At 34.2% G+C, this 20,089-nt stretch overlaps 1 protein-coding gene and 1 pseudogene across 1 annotated transcript; both read left to right on the forward strand.

The window, feature by feature from the left end:
- Positions 1-3,408: 3,408 nt before the first annotated feature.
- LOC124913181 lies at positions 3,409-5,029 on the forward strand (annotated as a pseudogene).
- Positions 5,030-10,130: 5,101 nt separating this feature from the next.
- Positions 10,131-11,340, forward strand: LOC124913182 (protein ANTAGONIST OF LIKE HETEROCHROMATIN PROTEIN 1-like). Its single transcript, XM_047453787.1, has 3 exons — positions 10,131-10,406; positions 10,589-10,820; positions 10,889-11,340. Exons 1-3 carry the CDS (start codon positions 10,131-10,133, stop codon positions 11,338-11,340), a joined length of 960 nt encoding a protein of 319 aa, XP_047309743.1.
- Positions 11,341-20,089: the final 8,749 nt, after the last annotated feature.

Below are 20,089 nucleotides of genomic sequence, written 5' to 3' on the forward strand. Positions count from 1 at the left end.
AATCATGAAACAGGGGCTAGATGGGAGACTCAGTTAATTCGAAGGTGACGATTTTGTTACTTCTTTTGTTCTATCTTAATTGTCTATACATTAAGGATTATAGTTTAGATGAATGAGATGATTGATTTGTCATCTTATTGATAAATGATTGAGATCTTGAATGAGATTCCTAGTCATGAAAAAGGGGCTAGGTGAGAGGTTTGATCAATTCAAATGGAAGGATATTCGATTTCTTTCAGAGAAACTATAGATGATCATTTGAAGCATTGATGAAGACAACTGAAGAGAGAAAGTGAATCTTGAAATAATATTCTTGGATTGCTAGGCGTTTTTGGATTCAAGAAATTAGAAGATTGCAAGCTAATTTGTTCAAGGATAAGTATGAAATTCAAGTTGGTTGAGTATGCAACGTTCAAGTAAGATGGGTGACAAATACTTTGTCAGATCTTAAACTAGAGAAAAGAGATTTCGTGATAGCCTAATTTATTTATTATGAAGTAGACGATAAAAGTTCGTCTTGGGTCTTCTCGTTTTCAATCGATATTTTATTTTGAGGAAGTAGACGATGGAAGTTTATTTTGGGTGTCCTTAGTTTTTGATAGATATTTGATACTGAAAAAGTAGACGATAAAAGTTTGCCTTGGGTCTATTCGGTATTTTGGTTTCAATCAATTGTTGGACTTGAAAAATAAGACACTCAGTTTGTGGCAAACAATGGTAAAGATTATTTTGACATAATAAAGAATTGTTAATTCTAGTTTCCGCATATGTCAACTGGTATGAACAAAGATTGGGAAGAGTTGTTGAATGTCTCTCGTCGTTGAAATAACGTGGTTACCCAAATTTATTTGGTGTTATAAACTCTATGACTTTAACTTCTAAGGGTTTTTGAGCGGAAGTGGAGGTATAATGATTTATCTCGTGAATGGCTCGAGTAGTGAAGATTGATGTGTGCCTTATAACTTTTTTGATGACGCGATATACGTGATGATGTATATTGTTATTCTTTTAAGGGATATTGAGTGAAAGTGGAGGTACGGAAAATTATCTCATGAATGTCTCGAGCAAAGGTGAAGATTGAAGTGTTGATCCCACTTATTTCTTGATGGCTTGACTTTTGTCAAGGTGAAGATTGATGAGTACAGATCGTGTATTTCCTAAGGGACATGAAATTCGTCAAGGTGGAGATTGTTGAATTTGTAATTTATTCATCACATCCCAATAAGCGCGGTATTCACCCTAGGTGGAGATTGTTGGGTTTTGGGATTATATTTTATTAGAGTTTATATATTGTAATTGACTTTAAACATTTAATGGGCTTAGGAGTAGTTGTTTAATTTTTTTGGCTTTTGATAGACTCCTATAAATAGAGACATTGTAACATAGGGTTACTTGAACCATTATTTCATGGAAAATCAATAGAATGGACGACTCCCCGAGGATGTAGGCATTGCTGGTCGAACCTCGTTATATCTTGTGTTCTTTTATTATTCATTACCACTATATCTCTATATCTTCTTTTATCGTGTATTTAGATTAAATTTTTTCTCAACAAAATTAACAATTATTTATTACTTCAACATAATTGTTACATTTATTTGTCACAAACATAGTGTGTTCTTCTTTCAGAACAACGGTTAACCCGAAAAAACCCTAAATAAATTTTTATTGTCTACTTTCTTAAAACCTTCCACCAATTATAACTATGGGAACTCAAGATGAACTTCCATCATTTATTTTATCAAAACTTGTCATGTTCAACATTGTACACGTTTGAAAATCACCCGCCCAATATGTATTTTAAAAAGAAAATAAATAATAAATCATCTTCGATTTTTAAAATGAAATAATAAATCAATCAGAATTTTTAGAAAAAATGACTTCAAGAGTAGCTACCTAATTTTCTCACCAAATTGAGAAAATAAAAATTAGTGTATAAAACAATAACACTTTTAAAAGAAAAAAAATCTTAGGAATTCAGTGTTTAGTTGCACGTGGGGAAGAGCCTTAACACTACGTCTCACGTGCCCATCCCAAAATAAAGGTCTCTCCTTCGTATATTTTGGCATTATTTTTAAAAATATTTTAGCACTTTAATCAATACCCTATCCGGTCTAAAAATGTTTAATTAGAAAACATAAATGTTTGCCTTGAATGATGGATAAAAAAGTGAAAATCAAAAAAATAATTATAAAAAAGAACATTAAATTTGTATGGTCACGCAATAATTTTGTGAACACAAAAAATTATTTTCATAATTTTTGGGTTTTAAAATTTCAACTGTGGACATAAAAAGAAAATTAAAATTTTGAAATGAGCCAAACGCCTTTAAAAAAAATATTTTTGTTAAAATTATTATTTTAAAACTTTTTATATTTTTTGAGATTTAAAGGCATTAAAACAAAAAAAATAAAAATAAATCAAACCTATAAAAGAAATAGAGCTTAAGGGAAAATTTGATCAAATGACCCTAGAAAGAGGGTCATTCTCATATTTAACTTCAAAGATATCAAATTTTATTTTTAACATTTTTTATAAAAAATGTCCCTTTTTACCCTTAATAACCTTTTTTTTTCTTTTTCTTCTTCCTTTTCCTTTTCCTTTTCCTTTCCCTTTTCCCCCATTTCTCCTTCCCATTTTCTCAACATCTTTCCGGCAATATTGCTCCAGCCCCAGCCAGCCACAGTCGTCGTCCCCCTATCATCCCCGACGACTTTGCTCCATCCCCAGCCGCCGTTGCTCCCTAGAATCACAAACAGGCCGACTCCCGACAATTGCCAAGCCCCGAAGACACTGAGCCCGACGTTCGCCCAACATTACTGAGGTTAGTAATGCTTAGTTAGTTCTACTTCCTAATGATTTTTCCGTTTTTTGCATGTTGAGTATGAAGTTTTATGGTTTTAGTTTAGGGTTTAGGCTTTAGTTAGGGTTTAGGGTTGAAATGCTTAGTTAGTTATATTGTTTTGGTTTGAAATGATTTGATCCGAGAAATGTAGTTTAATCTGAATGGTTTGTGAATGAGGCGTGGATCTTGGGAGTGGGGCGTGGGGGTTGTGCGAAGGGAGTGGGGTAGTGCGTGGGTGGGGCGTGGGTCTTGGGCGTGGGTGGGGCGTGGGCTTGGGCGTGGGTGGGGCGTGGGCTTGGGCGTGGGTGGGGCGTGGAGCGTGGGCTTGGGCGTGTGCTTGGGCGTGGGTGTGGGCTTGGGCGTGGGCGTGTGCTTGGACGTGGGTGAGGCGTGGAGCGTGGGCTTGAGTGGGGCGTGGATTTAATTGCAATTCAATTGCGTACCACGCAATATGTAAAATGAATTTAATAAATTTATTAATAAGCGGGGATAGCTCAGTTGGGAGAGCGTCAGACTGAAGATCTGAAGGTCAGTGAAGAGCCATTTGAAGCCAAAAACTGCCGATGGTAAATTGCAACAGTGGTTCAAAGAAGACCTTTCAGGTACTATCATTCATCCTTGTGCTTCAATTCCTAAAATTTCCTTGTTCAATTATTCTCTGTGAGTATTGTCTATAGACCTAGTTCAGTATCAGTTTTTTTAACAATTCATCAAGTATTTAAAATGTGGGAGATTTTGAGGATATGTTTTTTATGGTAAAAAAAGTCTTAAAAGAGGGGTTTTTTTTTTTTAAATAAATATGAGATATTTAATACTTGTTGATTGATGAATTGAGTCATGTAATTATGGGAAAATAGATGAAATCATGTTTGATTATAGTTGGGGGTTTTGAAAAACCCAACGGAACAAGTGAACTTTCTTTCTCTTTGTAATATTTATTTTCCATGGTCCCGATTGTAACCGGCCATAACTTACTTAGTTCTAGACGCCACCTTCTTGGTAATATTTTATGCCATGAATTTGAAATACATGTAAATTGATCTACTATATTTGCCTTATGCAAGTGGTTATCGTGGAAATATCAAACTAGGCTCATTCCAATGCCTCATTTTCCTTTTCAAGAATTATTTACTCCATTGGGGTAATTGTAGGTTGGGTTGTTGATCTCAAGAAAAGCTTATTTATGTTTATGTAAGTAGTTTTATCAATAATTAGTGTATACACTTCTTATTTTGTCTTTATATTGTAGTCTCCTTGGTATTAATTAGCTCAATCAATGACCCTAAAAAGGAACTCTTTGGGTCATATCTGGTTTGAGTCATCTCATTTGGGGTTGAGTATCTCAAATTTCATCCCAAAATTTAGTGTTCACTACAGATTTTGGCCAAAATTCTGGCATGTATGTGTCTGTTGTGCCATCAATCCTCAAAGTATTAGTTTGGCATGACTAGTTTTGAAGCCATTGCTCATCAACATATAAATACTTACTGAGAAAACTCATGAATATTTATCTTCTAAACTCCACTTAATAAACTGGCTTTGGGTTAATTTTGCTTTGTTTGCTGGTTTCCTCCCTCCCTTTACATGAATAGTCTTAACGCAAACTTTTGACTGGTTGAATTGTAGCAGGGCCTTTGTTGAGTTCTGGAATGTGCAAAGAAGTTTTCCAGTATGATGCAGCTCCAGTCCCGGGTGCCATGGTTAATCCTGCTAGCTCTGTTGTAAATACTTCTTCTTCGTCCACAGGCTACAGCCATAACAACTCCAAACAGCTTGAGACATTGCATAATAAGAGAATTCTCCTCAGTAGTACTGTTCCTATTCCCCTCTTAGAGACTAACAACAACATTACTAACATAATGAAAGAACCAAACATGGGTTTCAATTCGAACACGACAATGGTGGTGTCTGTGCTTGTCAACCTTTGGGAGTCCGCCAATGCAGAAGGATTCAAGACCCAATTTCGGATATTTGTTGTAGTGTTGAAGGACAGTGTTAAAGCACATCACCTATTCCTGTATTCTTCCATATTTCAAGGTTAATTTTTTTTAATTATGTTAATACTTAGAGTTAGATGGTTAGCTTATAATTTTTTCATGTAAAATCTAGAGTTCTCTTTTACTTTTACAGAATAATAATAATAATAATACAAACTTGCTTTCTTGTTATCTTGCTTATTTGTGAATAGAAAAATAAAATCCTCATTATATATATATATATATATATATATATATATATATATTAGTTAAGTTGGTATTTGGATGGATGATCAATATTACACCTTGACCGACCCTAGACTAGGAAAGAATCGAGCACGGTTCTGAGTGTATTCTGATTGGTCGGCGTCCACTGCTTATCGTTTGCACTGACCACAAACAGAATGACAGTGTTACCCTTGGCAGTTGCTTTAGCTAGATTATGGGAGCCAGTCAGAGCATATGGAGTCTCCAGGGTATATTTGTAATACTGCATCATGATGATGAAAATTAAGGTAGTAATTAGTAACACATTGTTGATAAACATGAGATTAGGGGTTGTTGTAAGGATAATATACCGTTTGATCTCCAATCTTTTCGACGGAAGAGTCAAGAAGTTCATCAGGGTCAAATGAATTTCTTGTGACAAAAGGACCAAGAGAGAGAAGCAATAACCTTTGTTCTTCTTCCTCACTAATACACACCCAACTCAGCTATCCCCACTTATTAATAAATTTATTAATTTCGTTTTACATATTGCGTAGTACGCAATTAAATTGCAATTAAATCCACGCCCCACCCACGCCCAAGTCCCACCCACGCACTACCCCACGCCCTCGCACAACCCCCACGCCCACCTCCACGATCCACGCCCCATTCACAAATCATTCAGATTAAACTACACTTCTCGGATCAAAACATTTCAAACCAAAACAATAAAACTAACTAAGCATTTCAACCTTAAACCCTAACTAAAGCCTAAATTCTAAACTAAAACCCTAAACCATAAAACTTCATACTCAACATGCAAAAAACGGAAAAATCATTGGGGAGTAGAACTAACTAAGCATTACTAACCTCAGTAATGCTGGGCGAACGTCGGGCTCAGCGTCTCCGGAGCTTGGCGATCGTCGGGAGTCGGCCTGTTTGTGATTTCAGGGAGCAACGGTAGCTGGGGCTGGAGCAAGGTCACCGGGGAAGATAGGGGGACGGCGGCTGGGGCTGGAGCAATGTCGTCGGGTAGAGATGGGGAGAAATTGGGAAGGAGAAATGGGGGGAAAAGGAAAATGAAAAGGAAGAAGAAGAAGAAAAAAAAAAGAAAAATGTTAGTAAGAGTAAAAAGGGGAAATTTTTATAAAAAAGGTTAAAAATAAAATTTGATATTTTTGAGGTTAAATATGAGTTAAGGGTCATTTGATCAAATTTCCCGCTTAAGGCGTATCAGATCAGGTCATGAGTCACCAGAGCGGGAGTGGGTCTCCGACATCGGTTGCAAACAAGGAGTTATCAGTCAAAAATTGAGAAAACAAAAATTGAGCGTTTTTTTACTTATGATGAATTGAAGAAATCTAATTCGATCGAAAGTTTTCAAATCATGCAAGGAACATATTACAATCAAGAAATGGTAGAAAATGACGATAATTAAACAAACACAAACTCAAGTTTATTCAAAATAAAATTTTGTTCATAAATTGAATTACAGGTTGAATGGAGACTTACACTGAACTCCAAATGTTTCCTAGAAGCTATATAAAACTTTTGAAAAGCCTAACAAACAATCAAACAAGCTCTCACAAAAAAATGAAAAATCTAAAAAACACTTTAAGAACACGAAAATGACAGCTTGTTCTCAGGGCAATTTTAGTTGTTGTCTTTTGAGGGGACGATTCCTATAGAATGTATGAGTCTATTTATACTAGTCGGGGAGCCTATTACCTTAACTATGTCAATAAATTGATTTCCCCCTTTTCAGCGACTACAAGAACTTCATATATAATGAAATTGGAGATCCACAAGTGTGTTTAGATCAATTGATTTGGGTCATTGGATTTATTGTCCAATTCCGGTCATTAGAATATTCGTGTGGTAGAAATAGATTATTTAATCGAAAATTAGATTTCTTGATTTTTCTAATTATTTTGTTCGTCGATCTTCCCATCTAAAATCGATGATTTGTTGTTGTCCTTTGTAAAATCTTATTTGCACCAATGAGATCTCAATGTCGAGGTGGTCATTTAATTTCTTTCCAATCGCGAGACAATACATCCAAAAGAATTGTAGGATTTCCTGAAAATCGAGTTGTGCTTGTTGTTCTTGAGGATCTAGTTCTTTGGCTAGCCGAGGAAAAAGGAGGACTCGCTAAAGAAATTGTCCTACTGGCAGCCACATTGGTGATATGTGTCAAGAGTCACGCGCTTGTGATCTTCTTATGTCGATAAGATACCGTTTTAAAAAAAAATATATTTTATTTTAAAATTTTGGTGCAATGAATCTGTACGCACTAAAAATTTACATCCCAATTTATAATATTAAAATATTTATTTTGATTTATTTTAAATAAATAAAATTAAAATAATTAACACTATTACCAAAAAAATAAAAAATAAAATCATTAAAAAAATCCAATTATTAAAATGGTTGATTCAAGGCCTCGTTTGATATTTGGGTTATCAGGATATTGACTGGGTTTCTTCTAAAAACCCATGTTTGACCAAATTAGGTAAAAATCTAAGTTTTTTTTTCTTCCAATTTTACCCTTCTAATTATTTATTTATTTCTATCTTATCTTATCCTCTCCTCTCTTCTCAAATCTCATTTCCACTAATACATTATCAAATGTCAGATAATTCAGATTCTCTCTCTAACCCAAATCAATTATCAATTCCACTGATTCCATTTGATCTCATTATCTGAATCAGATATAATTCTGATTCTATTCTAACCCATTTGATCTTCCTTTCTCCTCTGATTTTTCCACTCACTCAACCGATAAGTTCTTTCAACTCAACCGATCAGTTCCTTCAACTCAACCGATTAGTTCCTTCAACTCAACCTGATCAGTTTTCAACTCAACCTTTATCAGGAATCTGATCAGAAATCAGTAAATATTTTTAGCGAATATTTTCAGCGAATATGAAGCAGGTAAGATTCATTCTCATCCTTCATGATCAATTTTCATCATTCATCAACCCTATATAAACTTGATCATTGATACTTTGTAGTTACCTGGAAATAACTCATTTAAAAAAAATCTAAGATCTTCGTCGCATCCTAATTCCAGGTGAACGGCTGCAACTCCAGGTTAGTCTTCTGTTCTGTTCTCATATGCTTTTTATTTTGTATACTGATTAGTACCGCTTTTCATTTCGTATGCGGTTTAGTACCGTTCTTTAAATAGAGAGATTTTTAGTTTGAACATATACTAATTAGTGCTGCTTTTCATTTCATTTTGTATGCTGATCAGTAAGATTTCCGTTAAAAGAGTTTTTTTGTTTAAACATATATTAGTTACTGCTTGTGAATGAGCTAATTAAAAAATAATAATAATAATTGAAATTATAATTATAATTATTATTATTATATATAATTATACTGCTGTCTGTGACTTACTGTGAATGAAGTAATTTATAAAAGAATATGAATATAGTCTATGAATGAAGTAATTTATAAAAGAATATGAATCTGTGTATTGTTTTGGTAGAATATTTAAGTTATAGAAAAAGAATAATACATGTATCTATTATATCGGTGTATTTATTTGGTAGAATATTTAAGTTATATAAATGATGTATATATGGTACAATAGATATGATAGTATATGAAGATAATATTACCCGCTGGATTTTATAATAATAACTTCCTTTCAGTTAGGAAAATGAGTTTGTCAAAGTGGCAAGGTATTGCTCCAAATACTGTGAAGAGGGAAGCATGTCCCGAAAGAGCAACCTACTTTCTTGAACTATTAGTCATTGAAAAAGAGAATAAAAAACTTGTAGAAGGAGGGCTTCGGAAACCCACATGTGAAATGTTGGCTGAAAGATTATGGGAGAGATTTCGAATTTATCACACAAATGAATAATTCAAAAACCAATTCAAGAATAAAAAAAAATATGGAACTTGATATGCCGGGCTAGAAAATCAACTGGAATCGGATTTAACAACGACACAAAAGAGATTACGGCCTCAAACGAATGGTGGGCAGAACATAAGGTAATAATATTTCAATTGAAATTAGAAAGTCAATCCACAATAAATTTTTATTGGATTCTAATTTTATTGGATTTTTTTTTAGAATTGGAAAGGGCTATTACAATTAAAAAACAAACAAATAGCAGATTATGACTTGTTGGAAAAAAAATTGGGGGTTCATCGTGCTGCTACTGGTGAAAATATGGAACATGCATTAAATATAGACGAGTAGTCTGGCGATTCTGATAAAACCATTGATGAAGGTTTTCATGACCCACTTGTTGGTAACCAGAGCCAAGGTACGGAGTCTAATTATGAAAGTTCAGGGAGCAAACGAAAAGCAAGTTCATCCAATGCACCCCCAATAGAAGAACGCATGATTATCTCCTTGCAAAAAAGTAATTTCTATGTTCTTTCAAGAGAAAGATAAGCATAAAGAGAAATCTGACTACATGAATATATCGGAACCGTATGAATACACGAATGATAGTATGCAGTTTGCACACGGTTCTGTAAATCCATCGGTGGGGTCTCAACCTTCTATAAAGAAGTGTATAGACACAATGCTTAAAGTACACAAAATTAGTAGCAGATCAAAGCTCAACAGAGTTGGAGTGAATTTTTTCAGTGCCCTTCCAGATCTAATGGTTAGTTTCTTGGAAATTGATGATCAAGAAGAACAATTAGACTATCTTCGGTTCATAGTTGATGAAAATAAACATATTCGTCCAGGAACAATGAGTAAAGATCTCCCAAGTCATCAACCCTGTGACCTTAATTTTCCACCATACTATCCTTACCCACCACCACCGGATTATTGATCTGTTGTATTTGTTATTTAACCACTATCGTATTAATTATGTATGAGTTTTTTTAAGGTATTTAAGTATTTTGTTTAATTATGTGTCACCTTTATAATTAATATATTATTATTAATAATATATGTTAATCTATGAATGTATTTTATAATTATATAGTTTAATTTTTATATTTTCATTACATTGCAGGAAAAAATGGATCATTCTAATTTTCCATAAGAGTTAGACGAATATGATCTATCTTTCTTAACATTATTGATGGAGATATTGGGAGACACGTTCAATTATTTATTAACACGCCCAATGAAGGATCCTTCTACTCGAGGTATGGAACTTGTACAAGTGATAATGTCTGACAATGAGAAATGTCTAAACATGATTAGAATGGAGACTCATTGTCTTAGACTACTTATAGAACAACTTGTACAAGTGTATGGGTTGCATATCTTACGATCTTCAATTCGAGTTGAGGAACAAGTGGTGATGACCTTACAATATTTAGCACATGGTCATAATATGTCTTGTGTGGGAATAACATTTGGTCACTCTAAACAAACAGTATCTCGATACGTTTCAATGGTACTAAATTCCCTTCATCGACTAAGTATTGCTGAGATACAACCGATTGATCAAAATATTATACATCCAAAGTTTACAACAACACCATTACGTCAAAAATTTAAGGTTTCAATTTATTTTTTAAATTTTATATGTGTTGTCTTATGTAAGAAATTATCAAATTTATGTTGTCATATGTGCAGAATTGCATTGGTGCTATAGATGGTACTCACGTGGAAGTGTATCCTAAAGTAGAAAATTCGTATTGTTGGCGTGGACGATCGGGGCACACAACCACTAACGTAATAACAATATGTAACCATGATCTCATGTTCACTTATTTTGTGTCTGGTGCAGAAGGATCAATGCACGACTCAACGGTGCTTGATATAGCACGACATACTCCTCAATATCTTTTTCCACATCCACTCCCGGGTACGTTAATTAAACACATACCAGGTTTATTGTAAATAATACTATAACTAATTATTAATTTGTTACAGGAAAATATTATCTAGTTGATTTTGGATATTCAAATCAAATAGGGTATTTAGCCCCATATCCTCGAACAAATTACCATCCTCATCATTTCGGAGGAGTACTTCCTTCTACGAGAAAAGAGATGTTCAATATGCAACACTCTTCGCTAAGATCAACCATAGAGAGGACATTCGGAATTTGGAAAAATAAGTGGCGAATTATCTCAAACGGAAAATCATTACGTGAATTTAATCTTAAGAAACAACTTCAAATAATTCAAGCAACTGCAGGTTTACATAATTTTGTTCGGAAGAATAATATAGAAGTCATAGTGGATGATAACCCCAACGATGACACTGAAGTACTAGTAGACGATGATATTTTATTGTCGCCTAATGTTTTATCTCGTAATGAAATGGATCAATTTCGAGATAAGCTTTCTAAAAAAGTGTATGATTGTATTAGACATGAATAAATGATAATTTTATATGGGTTGTTTAAGATTTTATTGTCATTACTTTTTTTTATTTGAATGTCGTGTATTATATGAATACAAATAAAATTTTGATAATAAATGAGTTTATATAAGATTGTTAGAGTTGCAATATTTTTTTTTAAAATTACATTCTAATATTTTTTTATTTTATTAAATTGAAAAAATATGAACTTAAATTAATTAATATATTTATTTAAAATTATGGTTTATAGTTAGTTTATATAAAAAATAAAGTTAGAATAAATTTGTTTATAAATATTTAATTTAGATGAGATATTTTTATAAATTAATTAATATTTGTTAGATAAATATATAAATTTTATTTTTTAGTATAATTAATTATTTATTTGAATTATTTAAAATTTAAATGTTATGATAAATAATATGATATGTTATAGTTATATTTATATGGGGTTTTAATTTTTATTTAAGATAATTAATAAAAATAATATTAAATTTAATTAAAGGGTAGTTTTGGTATTTTAATTAATAAAATGATTGATTTGAGTTGTGATGGGATTGTTGGGGTTTGGGATAAAACCTGGGTATTATCCCAATAACCCAAAGATCAAATGAGGCCCAAGAGTATCAAACTAAACTATGTGTAAGGATGTCTCAACAACACATCACTTCTTTTTCTTTTATTTAATTTTTCTCCAATGAGACATATTCTCATTTTGGATTGTTCTCACTTCTATTTCAGTACTCAAATGACCACTTCTTTCACATTCATCACCACCTATTTCTTTTACCTAGGTGCGGACTTCCTTCTTCGGTGTTGCTGTTATTCCCCATGAGTAGTGGTTCTCGACCAATGATCGGTGATATTTTCTACAGCGATTTTTTTTTCTTTCTTGGTATCCCGTTTGAAGTGACTTTCCTCCTTTATTGTTCTCGTTAAGTGACCTTCTTTCTCCTTCTTGGATGTTCTTGTCCGCTTGTTATTGTTTAGGGATTATCATGTTTGATTATTTTGTAGCATTTCTTATCTCTCACACCTTATCATTAACTCATTGATTTTACGTTTTCCATATTCTTCTAAATGCTCAATTCCACCTGCAACAGTTAACAAAAATGTTTTAATCTAATCTAAACATCTAATCATATGATCCATGCATAATTGATAGAATCATGATATATAGATTATAGTAATATACCTTTGATGCGTGAACCGGATCAGATCTGGTAGTAATGAATAATCGAGAGCCCCACGTGTTGCTCCTCTACTTGGTTCACACGAGCCCGACTAGATCTCTTTACTTTCAACTGCTAGGACGAAAGAGACAAAGGGGAAGCAATCCAATTGCTAGATTTAAAAGATGATTTCTTTCTTTTCTTCTTACAAGTTACCACCGTAATATGGCAAAAAACCATTTTTGAAAGAGGAACAATTCTCTCTATTATCATGTCTCTCGTGTCTCTTGCAAAACCCGTGAATATTTATCTCTTAAATAAAATTCATTACCTAATTAAGGAGAGCGAATCAAAAGATAACAAAAAACAAAAACGTATGGCCTTATTACCTTTTGTATTCTCTTATTAATTAGTCTTAGCTCCATAATTTAACCATTAATTATATATTATTTTATTTCACAAATAAATAATATTTCTTATTATTAATAATATCTAATCTGTATTAATAATTAACCATCCTTCTCGTTTATCTAGTCTGTCAACTCTAAGTGTGTGACCTCATAGGACCCGATTATAATAGTTATAGGTTTAACCCCATTAATCGTAGTTGACTTCTAGCAAAGCACTATGACTCCTAAAATAATCGGATTAAATTATATCTGTTAATTTGTCCTATCCAAGTTTAGTCATTGCACATTAAATTAAAGGACACAATCCTTAAATCTCCCACTTGTCCTTAAACAAGTGTGCAATATAAGATACCTTTGTCTCTTAATGTCTTATTTGATGATATGGTGACATTCATACATTTTATCAAATATGTTTCTTGAACTCTGAGTTTGAACTGTCAATTAAACGGATGATTCATATTAATCCATCCGAGCATGGCCATGCATTTTCAGTTCTCGCTCTTCAAGTGGCCGAGACACCATTCCTGTTCAATGTATCACAGTATACATGAAGTAGGAGGACTTCTCCATTCTTGTAGGACTATGGCTCCCACTCAATTTTTAGCAATCCCAACTACTGCCTTTATAACTCCCTTTTACGGAAAGCGTTTAACAGTGTCAAAGAAATACTAATCATCAAGTGAGGCCACAACATACTCATGTCTGAGGAATCTACTAAACATGGTTTAACTTAAAACTCTACAATCTCTTTTGGAGAGTCTTAAGGTGGGTGAGTCTTACATGTATCATCCATACACATATATGTAATTGACTAGACATCTCCATGTCCTTATAGCCCATGAAACCTGACGCTATCAGTCAACTTACAATATAGTAACTTATAAAATCATCTATGTCCATTTGATGATTTCAAACTATAGACTTTTAATAATTCAAAACTTCATTTCACTTAGTGGGGTTTTATTCACCAGAACACTTAAGGTGATCCCATTTGTTAATAATGAATTATTTGGACATATTATTCAATATCGATAAAACAATATAAATAAGGATGAAATATCATATATCATAAAATCATCAAGTCAAACATAAAACTGGTGTCTAACACTCATAAATATATAATGTAATACAAAAGCAAACTCAAAGTCATTTTCCAATGTGCTTGAGACCCTTAGCCCTAGTGTGACTCTCATGCTTGGGCCTAGGCATAGGTTTGGTCAGTGGATCTGCAATATTGTCAAGAGTATGCACCTTACACATCCTAATGTCACCCATAGTGATGATGTGTCGAATAAGGTGATACTTTCTCATAATGTGTCTGGATTTGGAGCTCGAACTCGGTTCATTTGCCTGAGCTATGGAACCATTGTTGTCACAATAGATGTCGATAGGCATTGAAATGCTAGGAACAACACTAAGTTCATCTAGGAACTTCCCCATCCAAACGACCTCCTTTGCTGCTTCACTAGCAGCAATGTACTCAGCCTCTATTGTAGAATCTGCTATAGTACCTTGCTTGGAGCTCTTTCAGCTCACAGCTCCTCCGTTAAGGATAAAGACATAACCCGATTGAGACTCAAAGCCATCTCGGTCAGTCTGAAAGCTTGCATCAGTATAGCTTTGTACGATCAATTTTTCATCTCCCCCATATACTAAGAAATCATCCTTTGTTCTTCTTAAGTACTTCAGGATATTCTTAGCTGCACTCCAGTGTGCTTCTCCAGGACTTGATTGGTATCTGCTACACATGTTCAAAGCATATGCAACACCTAGACGTGTACATACCATGGCATACATGATAGATCCTATAACAGAAGCATATGAGATCTTGTTCATCTTCTCAAGCTCAGCAGGTGTTTTAGGACACTGCGTCTTGCTGAGATATACACCTTGTTGAATGGGTAAAAATCCCTTCTTGGAATCTTGCATCTTGAATCTATTAAGAATCTTATCAATATAAGTTCTTTGACTTAATCCAAGAAGCCTCTTAGATTTATCTCTATAGATCTTAATTTCAAGTATGTACTTGGCCTTTCCTAAGTCTTTCATTGAGAAACATTTCTTCAGCCATTCTTTTACGGACTCTAGCATCGGAATGTCATTCCCAATAAGTAGTATGTCATCCACATACAAGACTAAGAAGGCTGCCTTATTCCCACTAAACTTCTTGTAAACACAAGGATCCTCTTCGCATCTAATGAATTCAAACTCTTTGATCTTTTCATAAAATCGAAAGTTCCAACTCCTGGATGCTTGCTTAAGTCCATAAATAGACTTCTTAAGCTTGCATACCTTCCCAGCATGATTTGGATCTTAAAAACCTTCAGGTTGTGTCATGTACACATCCTCTTCCAAAAAACCATTTAGAAAAGCGGTTTTGACATCCATTTGCCATATCTCATAGTCATAATATGCAGCAATAGCTAGGATTATCCTAATGGATCTAATCATGACAACTGGTGAAAATGTCTCGTCATAGTCTATACCATGAATCTGTCTAAAATCTTTGACAACTAGTCTTGCCTTGTAAACAGATGCATTTCCATCCTTGTCATTTTTTAGTTTGAAAATCCATTTGCTTCCTATGGGTTTTACCCCCATCTGGCAAATCTATCAAGTCCCATACTTGATTTTCAAACATCGAATCCATTTCAGACCTCATGGCGTCAAGCCATTTATTGGAGTCTAGACCCGTCACTGCTTGCTTATAGGTCGAAGGCTCACTATGTTCTAGCATAAGAACATCAAGGCTTACATTTAAGATGAAATCATCATAACGTCTTGGTTGTACCCTTGGCCTTTCCGATCTACGAGTGGGTTCAACTTGTTCAATAACTAAATCCGGAACATGATCTACAACTGTTTGTAGATCCTCTTGTTTCGGTTCTTGGATGATATGAGGCCCTAAGCCTTCAAAAGTAATCATCTCTGCATCGACATCATCCATGTCATTTTGTTGTTGAGTTTGTTGCTCTTCATCATCTTGAACTGTTTCAAGATGAATATTTCTCCCACTTGACTTGTTGGAAAGGAACTCTCTTTCCAAAAAGACACTATCCCTTGCAACAAACACCTTTTGCTGAGTTGGATTGTAGAAGTAATATCCAAAACTTCCTTTTGGATACCCTATAAAAGCATTTATCTGATTTTGGGGCAAGCTTCTCTGTTTGTAAACGTTTTACATAAGCTTCACGTCCCCATATTTTCAGAAAAGACAACTTTGGAACCTTTCCGGTCCATATCTCATATGAAGTTTTGTCTACAGTTCTTGACGGAGTCCTATTTAGTGTAAGTACAGCGGTAGTGAGGGCATATCCCCAGAAGGATACCGGAAGATTAACAAAATTCATCATTGATCGGACCATGTCTAACAAAGTCCTGTTTCTCCTTTCAGACACACCATTTAGCTGAGGTGTTCCTGGGGTAGACAACTGTGTTACTATCCCACAGTTTTTTCAAATGATGATCAAATTCGTGGCTCAAGTACTCACCACCACGATCAGATCGAAGTGCTTTTATTTTCTTGCCACTTTGAGTCTCTACTTCGTTTTGAAATTCCTTGAACTTTTCAAAGGACTCTGATTTATGTGACATAAGGTAAATATACCCATATCTACTCATGTCATCAGTAAATGTGATGAAGTATCTATAGTCACCTCTAGCTTCAGTGCTCATTGGACCACATACATCAGTATGTATTACGCCCAGTAGTTCAATAGCCCTTTCAAACGTTCCTTTGAAAGGTGACCTTGTCATCTTGCCCATCAGACATGATTCACATGTATCAATGGATTCAAAATCCATGTCTTTTAGAAGCCCATCTTTGTGGATCTTCTTCATGCGATTCGCACTAATGTGACCCAATCGACAATGCCATGGGTAGGCCTCACTCAAACTATTTAATTTTTGTCTTTTGTTATTTATGTTATACAATTCTGATTTGAGATCCAATACAAAGAGTCCATTACTCATTGGAGCAGTCGCATAGAAAATATCATTCTTAAAAACAGAAATACTTCCATTTTTAATGCTAAATTCAAAACCTTCAGAATGTAATATAGCAACCGAAACAAAGTTCTTAGTAATGCAAGTAACATAATAACAATTATTCAATTCTAATACTAAACCAGAAGGTAAAGATAGACTTAAATCTCATACGGTAAGTGCAGCAACACTTGCTCCATTTCCAACGCGCAGGTCTATCTCCCCTTTCTTCACTTGTCTTTTATTTCTAAGTCCCTGAAGTGGAACTCACAGTCCCGTTCTTCTTGTCTTCTAGGTACTTGGGACAATTTCTTTTCCAGCGTCCCTTGGCCTTGCAGTAAAAACAATCATGATTAACAGCCACCTTTGGCTTCTCACCACCCTTGGGTTTGGCAACTTGCTTGCCTTTCCCTTGGTTATTGTTCCTTTTCTTAGCCACCTTCTTAAACCCCTTCCCATTGTTGACATTTAGAACTTCCTTCTTCTTGTCATCAATAATATTGCCTTCAGCATTTTTAAGCATGTTATGGAGCTCATTCAGATCATGCTTTAGACCATTCATATGGTATTGCATTCTAAATGGTGCAAAACCATCATGTAAGGATCCAAGAACAATATTAGTGGTCAACTCTTGGTCATATGGGGTCCCCAGATTTTCCATCCTCTTGAAAAGCCCAGTCAGGCTAATCACATGAGGACTCACTGGTTTTCTCTTCACAAGTTTGCTATCAAGTATAGCCTTGTGAGTCTCATATCGCTCTATCCTTGCCTGATCCTGAAACATCGTTTTCAGTTCAGTTATGATAGTATAAGCATCAGAATGCAAAAACCTCTTTTGCAATTCAGGCTCCATTGCAGCTAGCATGAGGCAAGTAACAGGTAATGCTTCAGTTTTCACCTGAGTTGATGTTGCCTTCTCCTCATTTGATGAGGTTTCGGTCACAGTAGGGATAGGGGTAGTTAGGACGTCCTCACGTCCCTCAGACCTGAGAATAATTCTCAGATTCCTTTCCCAATCAAGGAAGTTCGTTTCATTTAGCTTGTTTTTCTCAACAATTGAGCGTAGAGAGAATTTCAAATTATCGTTCGACATATTCTTCGAAATATAAATGACATACAAATCAGTTTATGTTTGAAAATTGCAAAATACTTATAATTAAATAATTTAAAATAAGTGAATGCACATTTTATTCAAGTTTTTATAGTCCCTTATGAATAAAATGATTTCAAGATCCCATTACAGACAATCCCCAACGTACTTTTGCACTGCCTTAGGTCTTGTGTGTTCAAGGTAAGTAACAATTACTAATTATAACTTCTTATAATTCTTGGTTGATGATCCACATCCAATGTAGGATTCATCCCCATGCCTCAAGATCCAAAACTTTGTCTTTTGGTCTCTTGTTGGGTACAACCGTATCAAGGTTTATGAATCCCCGTATAGATTCATCCTTAGGAGCCTAAGGTTGAGGAAAGACACCCTCGCTTTTGCGAAACCTATCCAACTAAAACCATAAACTTCATGGGTCATGACACGGAAAGGCATTGCCCCAATTTTCTTAAGGGACTTAAGTTTTAAGATAGTTTTACATCTTAATCTATGTAAAATTATATCACCAATATAGATCCGCATCAAAATTAACAGTTAATTTATTGATCCTATCAATATATGCAACCTGACGCTCTAATACCACTGTTGTAAATTAGATGTGCGCAGCGGAATAATTTATAGATCTAATTTAAACATCTAATCATATGATCCATGCATAATTTATAGAATCATGATATATAGATTATAGTAATATACCTTTGATGCGTGAACCGGATCAGATCTGGTAGTAATGAATAATCGAGAGCCCCACGTGTTGCTCCTCTACTTGGTCCACACGAGCCCGATTAGATCTCTTTACTTTCGACTGCTAGGACGAAAGAGACAAAGGAGAAGCAATCCAATTGCTAGATTTAAAAGATGATTTCTTTCTTTTCTTCTTACAAGTTACCACCGTAATATGGCAAAAAAAACATTTTTGAAAGAGGAACAATTCTCTCTATTATCACGTCTCTCGTGTCTCTTGCAAAATCAGTGAATATTTATCTCTTAAATAAAATTCATTACCTAATTAAGGAGAGCGAATCAAAAGGCAACAAAAAACAAAAAAGTATGGCCTTATTACCTTTTGTATTCTCTTATTAATTAGTCTTAGCTCCATAATTAACCATTAATTATATATTATTTTATTTCACAAATAAATAATATTTCTTATTATTAATAATATCTAATATGTATTAATAATTAACCATCTTTCTCGTTTATCTAGTCTGTCAACTCTAAGTGTGTGACCTCATAGGACCCGATTATAATAGTTATAGGTTTAACCTCATTAATCGTAGTTGGCTTCTAGCAAAGCACTACGACTCCTAAAATAATCGGATTAAATTATATCTGTTAATTTGTCCTATCCAAGTTTAGTCATTGCACATTAAATTATAGGACACAATTCCTTCACTTGTCCGCCTGTTATTGTTTAGGGATTATCATGTTTGATTATTTTGTAGCATTTCTTATCTCTCACACCTTATCATTAACTCATTGATTTTACGTTTTCCATATTCTTCTAAATGCTCAATTCCACCTGCATCAGTTAACAAAAATGTTTTTGTTCTAACATCATATTAGTAACGGATATATTATTAAACTATAAGTAGCTCAGTAAATATTTTTTGAGAAACAACGAGAAATCAACATACCTTTCTATCCATGCAGCAGGTTGTTGTTGATAACATAAAATAACCAAATGGATCGATCTGTCTAGAGATATGATAGTCTAATCTCTCCCCTTTCTGATTTTGTGCAGATTATAAGGTGATTCAATTAAAAGACAAGTACTATAGAGGGTCTAAGAAATACTATAAACTAAGTAAGTGATTTCTTCGAAAGTGTGACCGGTTTGTAATATGTTTTCAATCTTGTCAATCAACACTTTAAATGTTCACATATGTTCACATTGATATGTGTCTTTCTGTGGAGTCAAGGAGACTCTTACTACCCGCCATACATACATACATATATGGAAGGAACCTAAGGAAGACTGGAGGGAAGATATTCCTCTCAAGTCATAACCACAGTACCTAAAATTCATATGAGCGAGAAATTAGAGTTAGGATATGTGCACTCGGGATAATTGAACCGAGATGAATGA

Source organism: Impatiens glandulifera, chromosome 8 (genome assembly GCF_907164915.1).
Source record: "Impatiens glandulifera chromosome 8, dImpGla2.1, whole genome shotgun sequence".
NCBI classification, from domain to species: domain Eukaryota; kingdom Viridiplantae; phylum Streptophyta; class Magnoliopsida; order Ericales; family Balsaminaceae; genus Impatiens; species Impatiens glandulifera.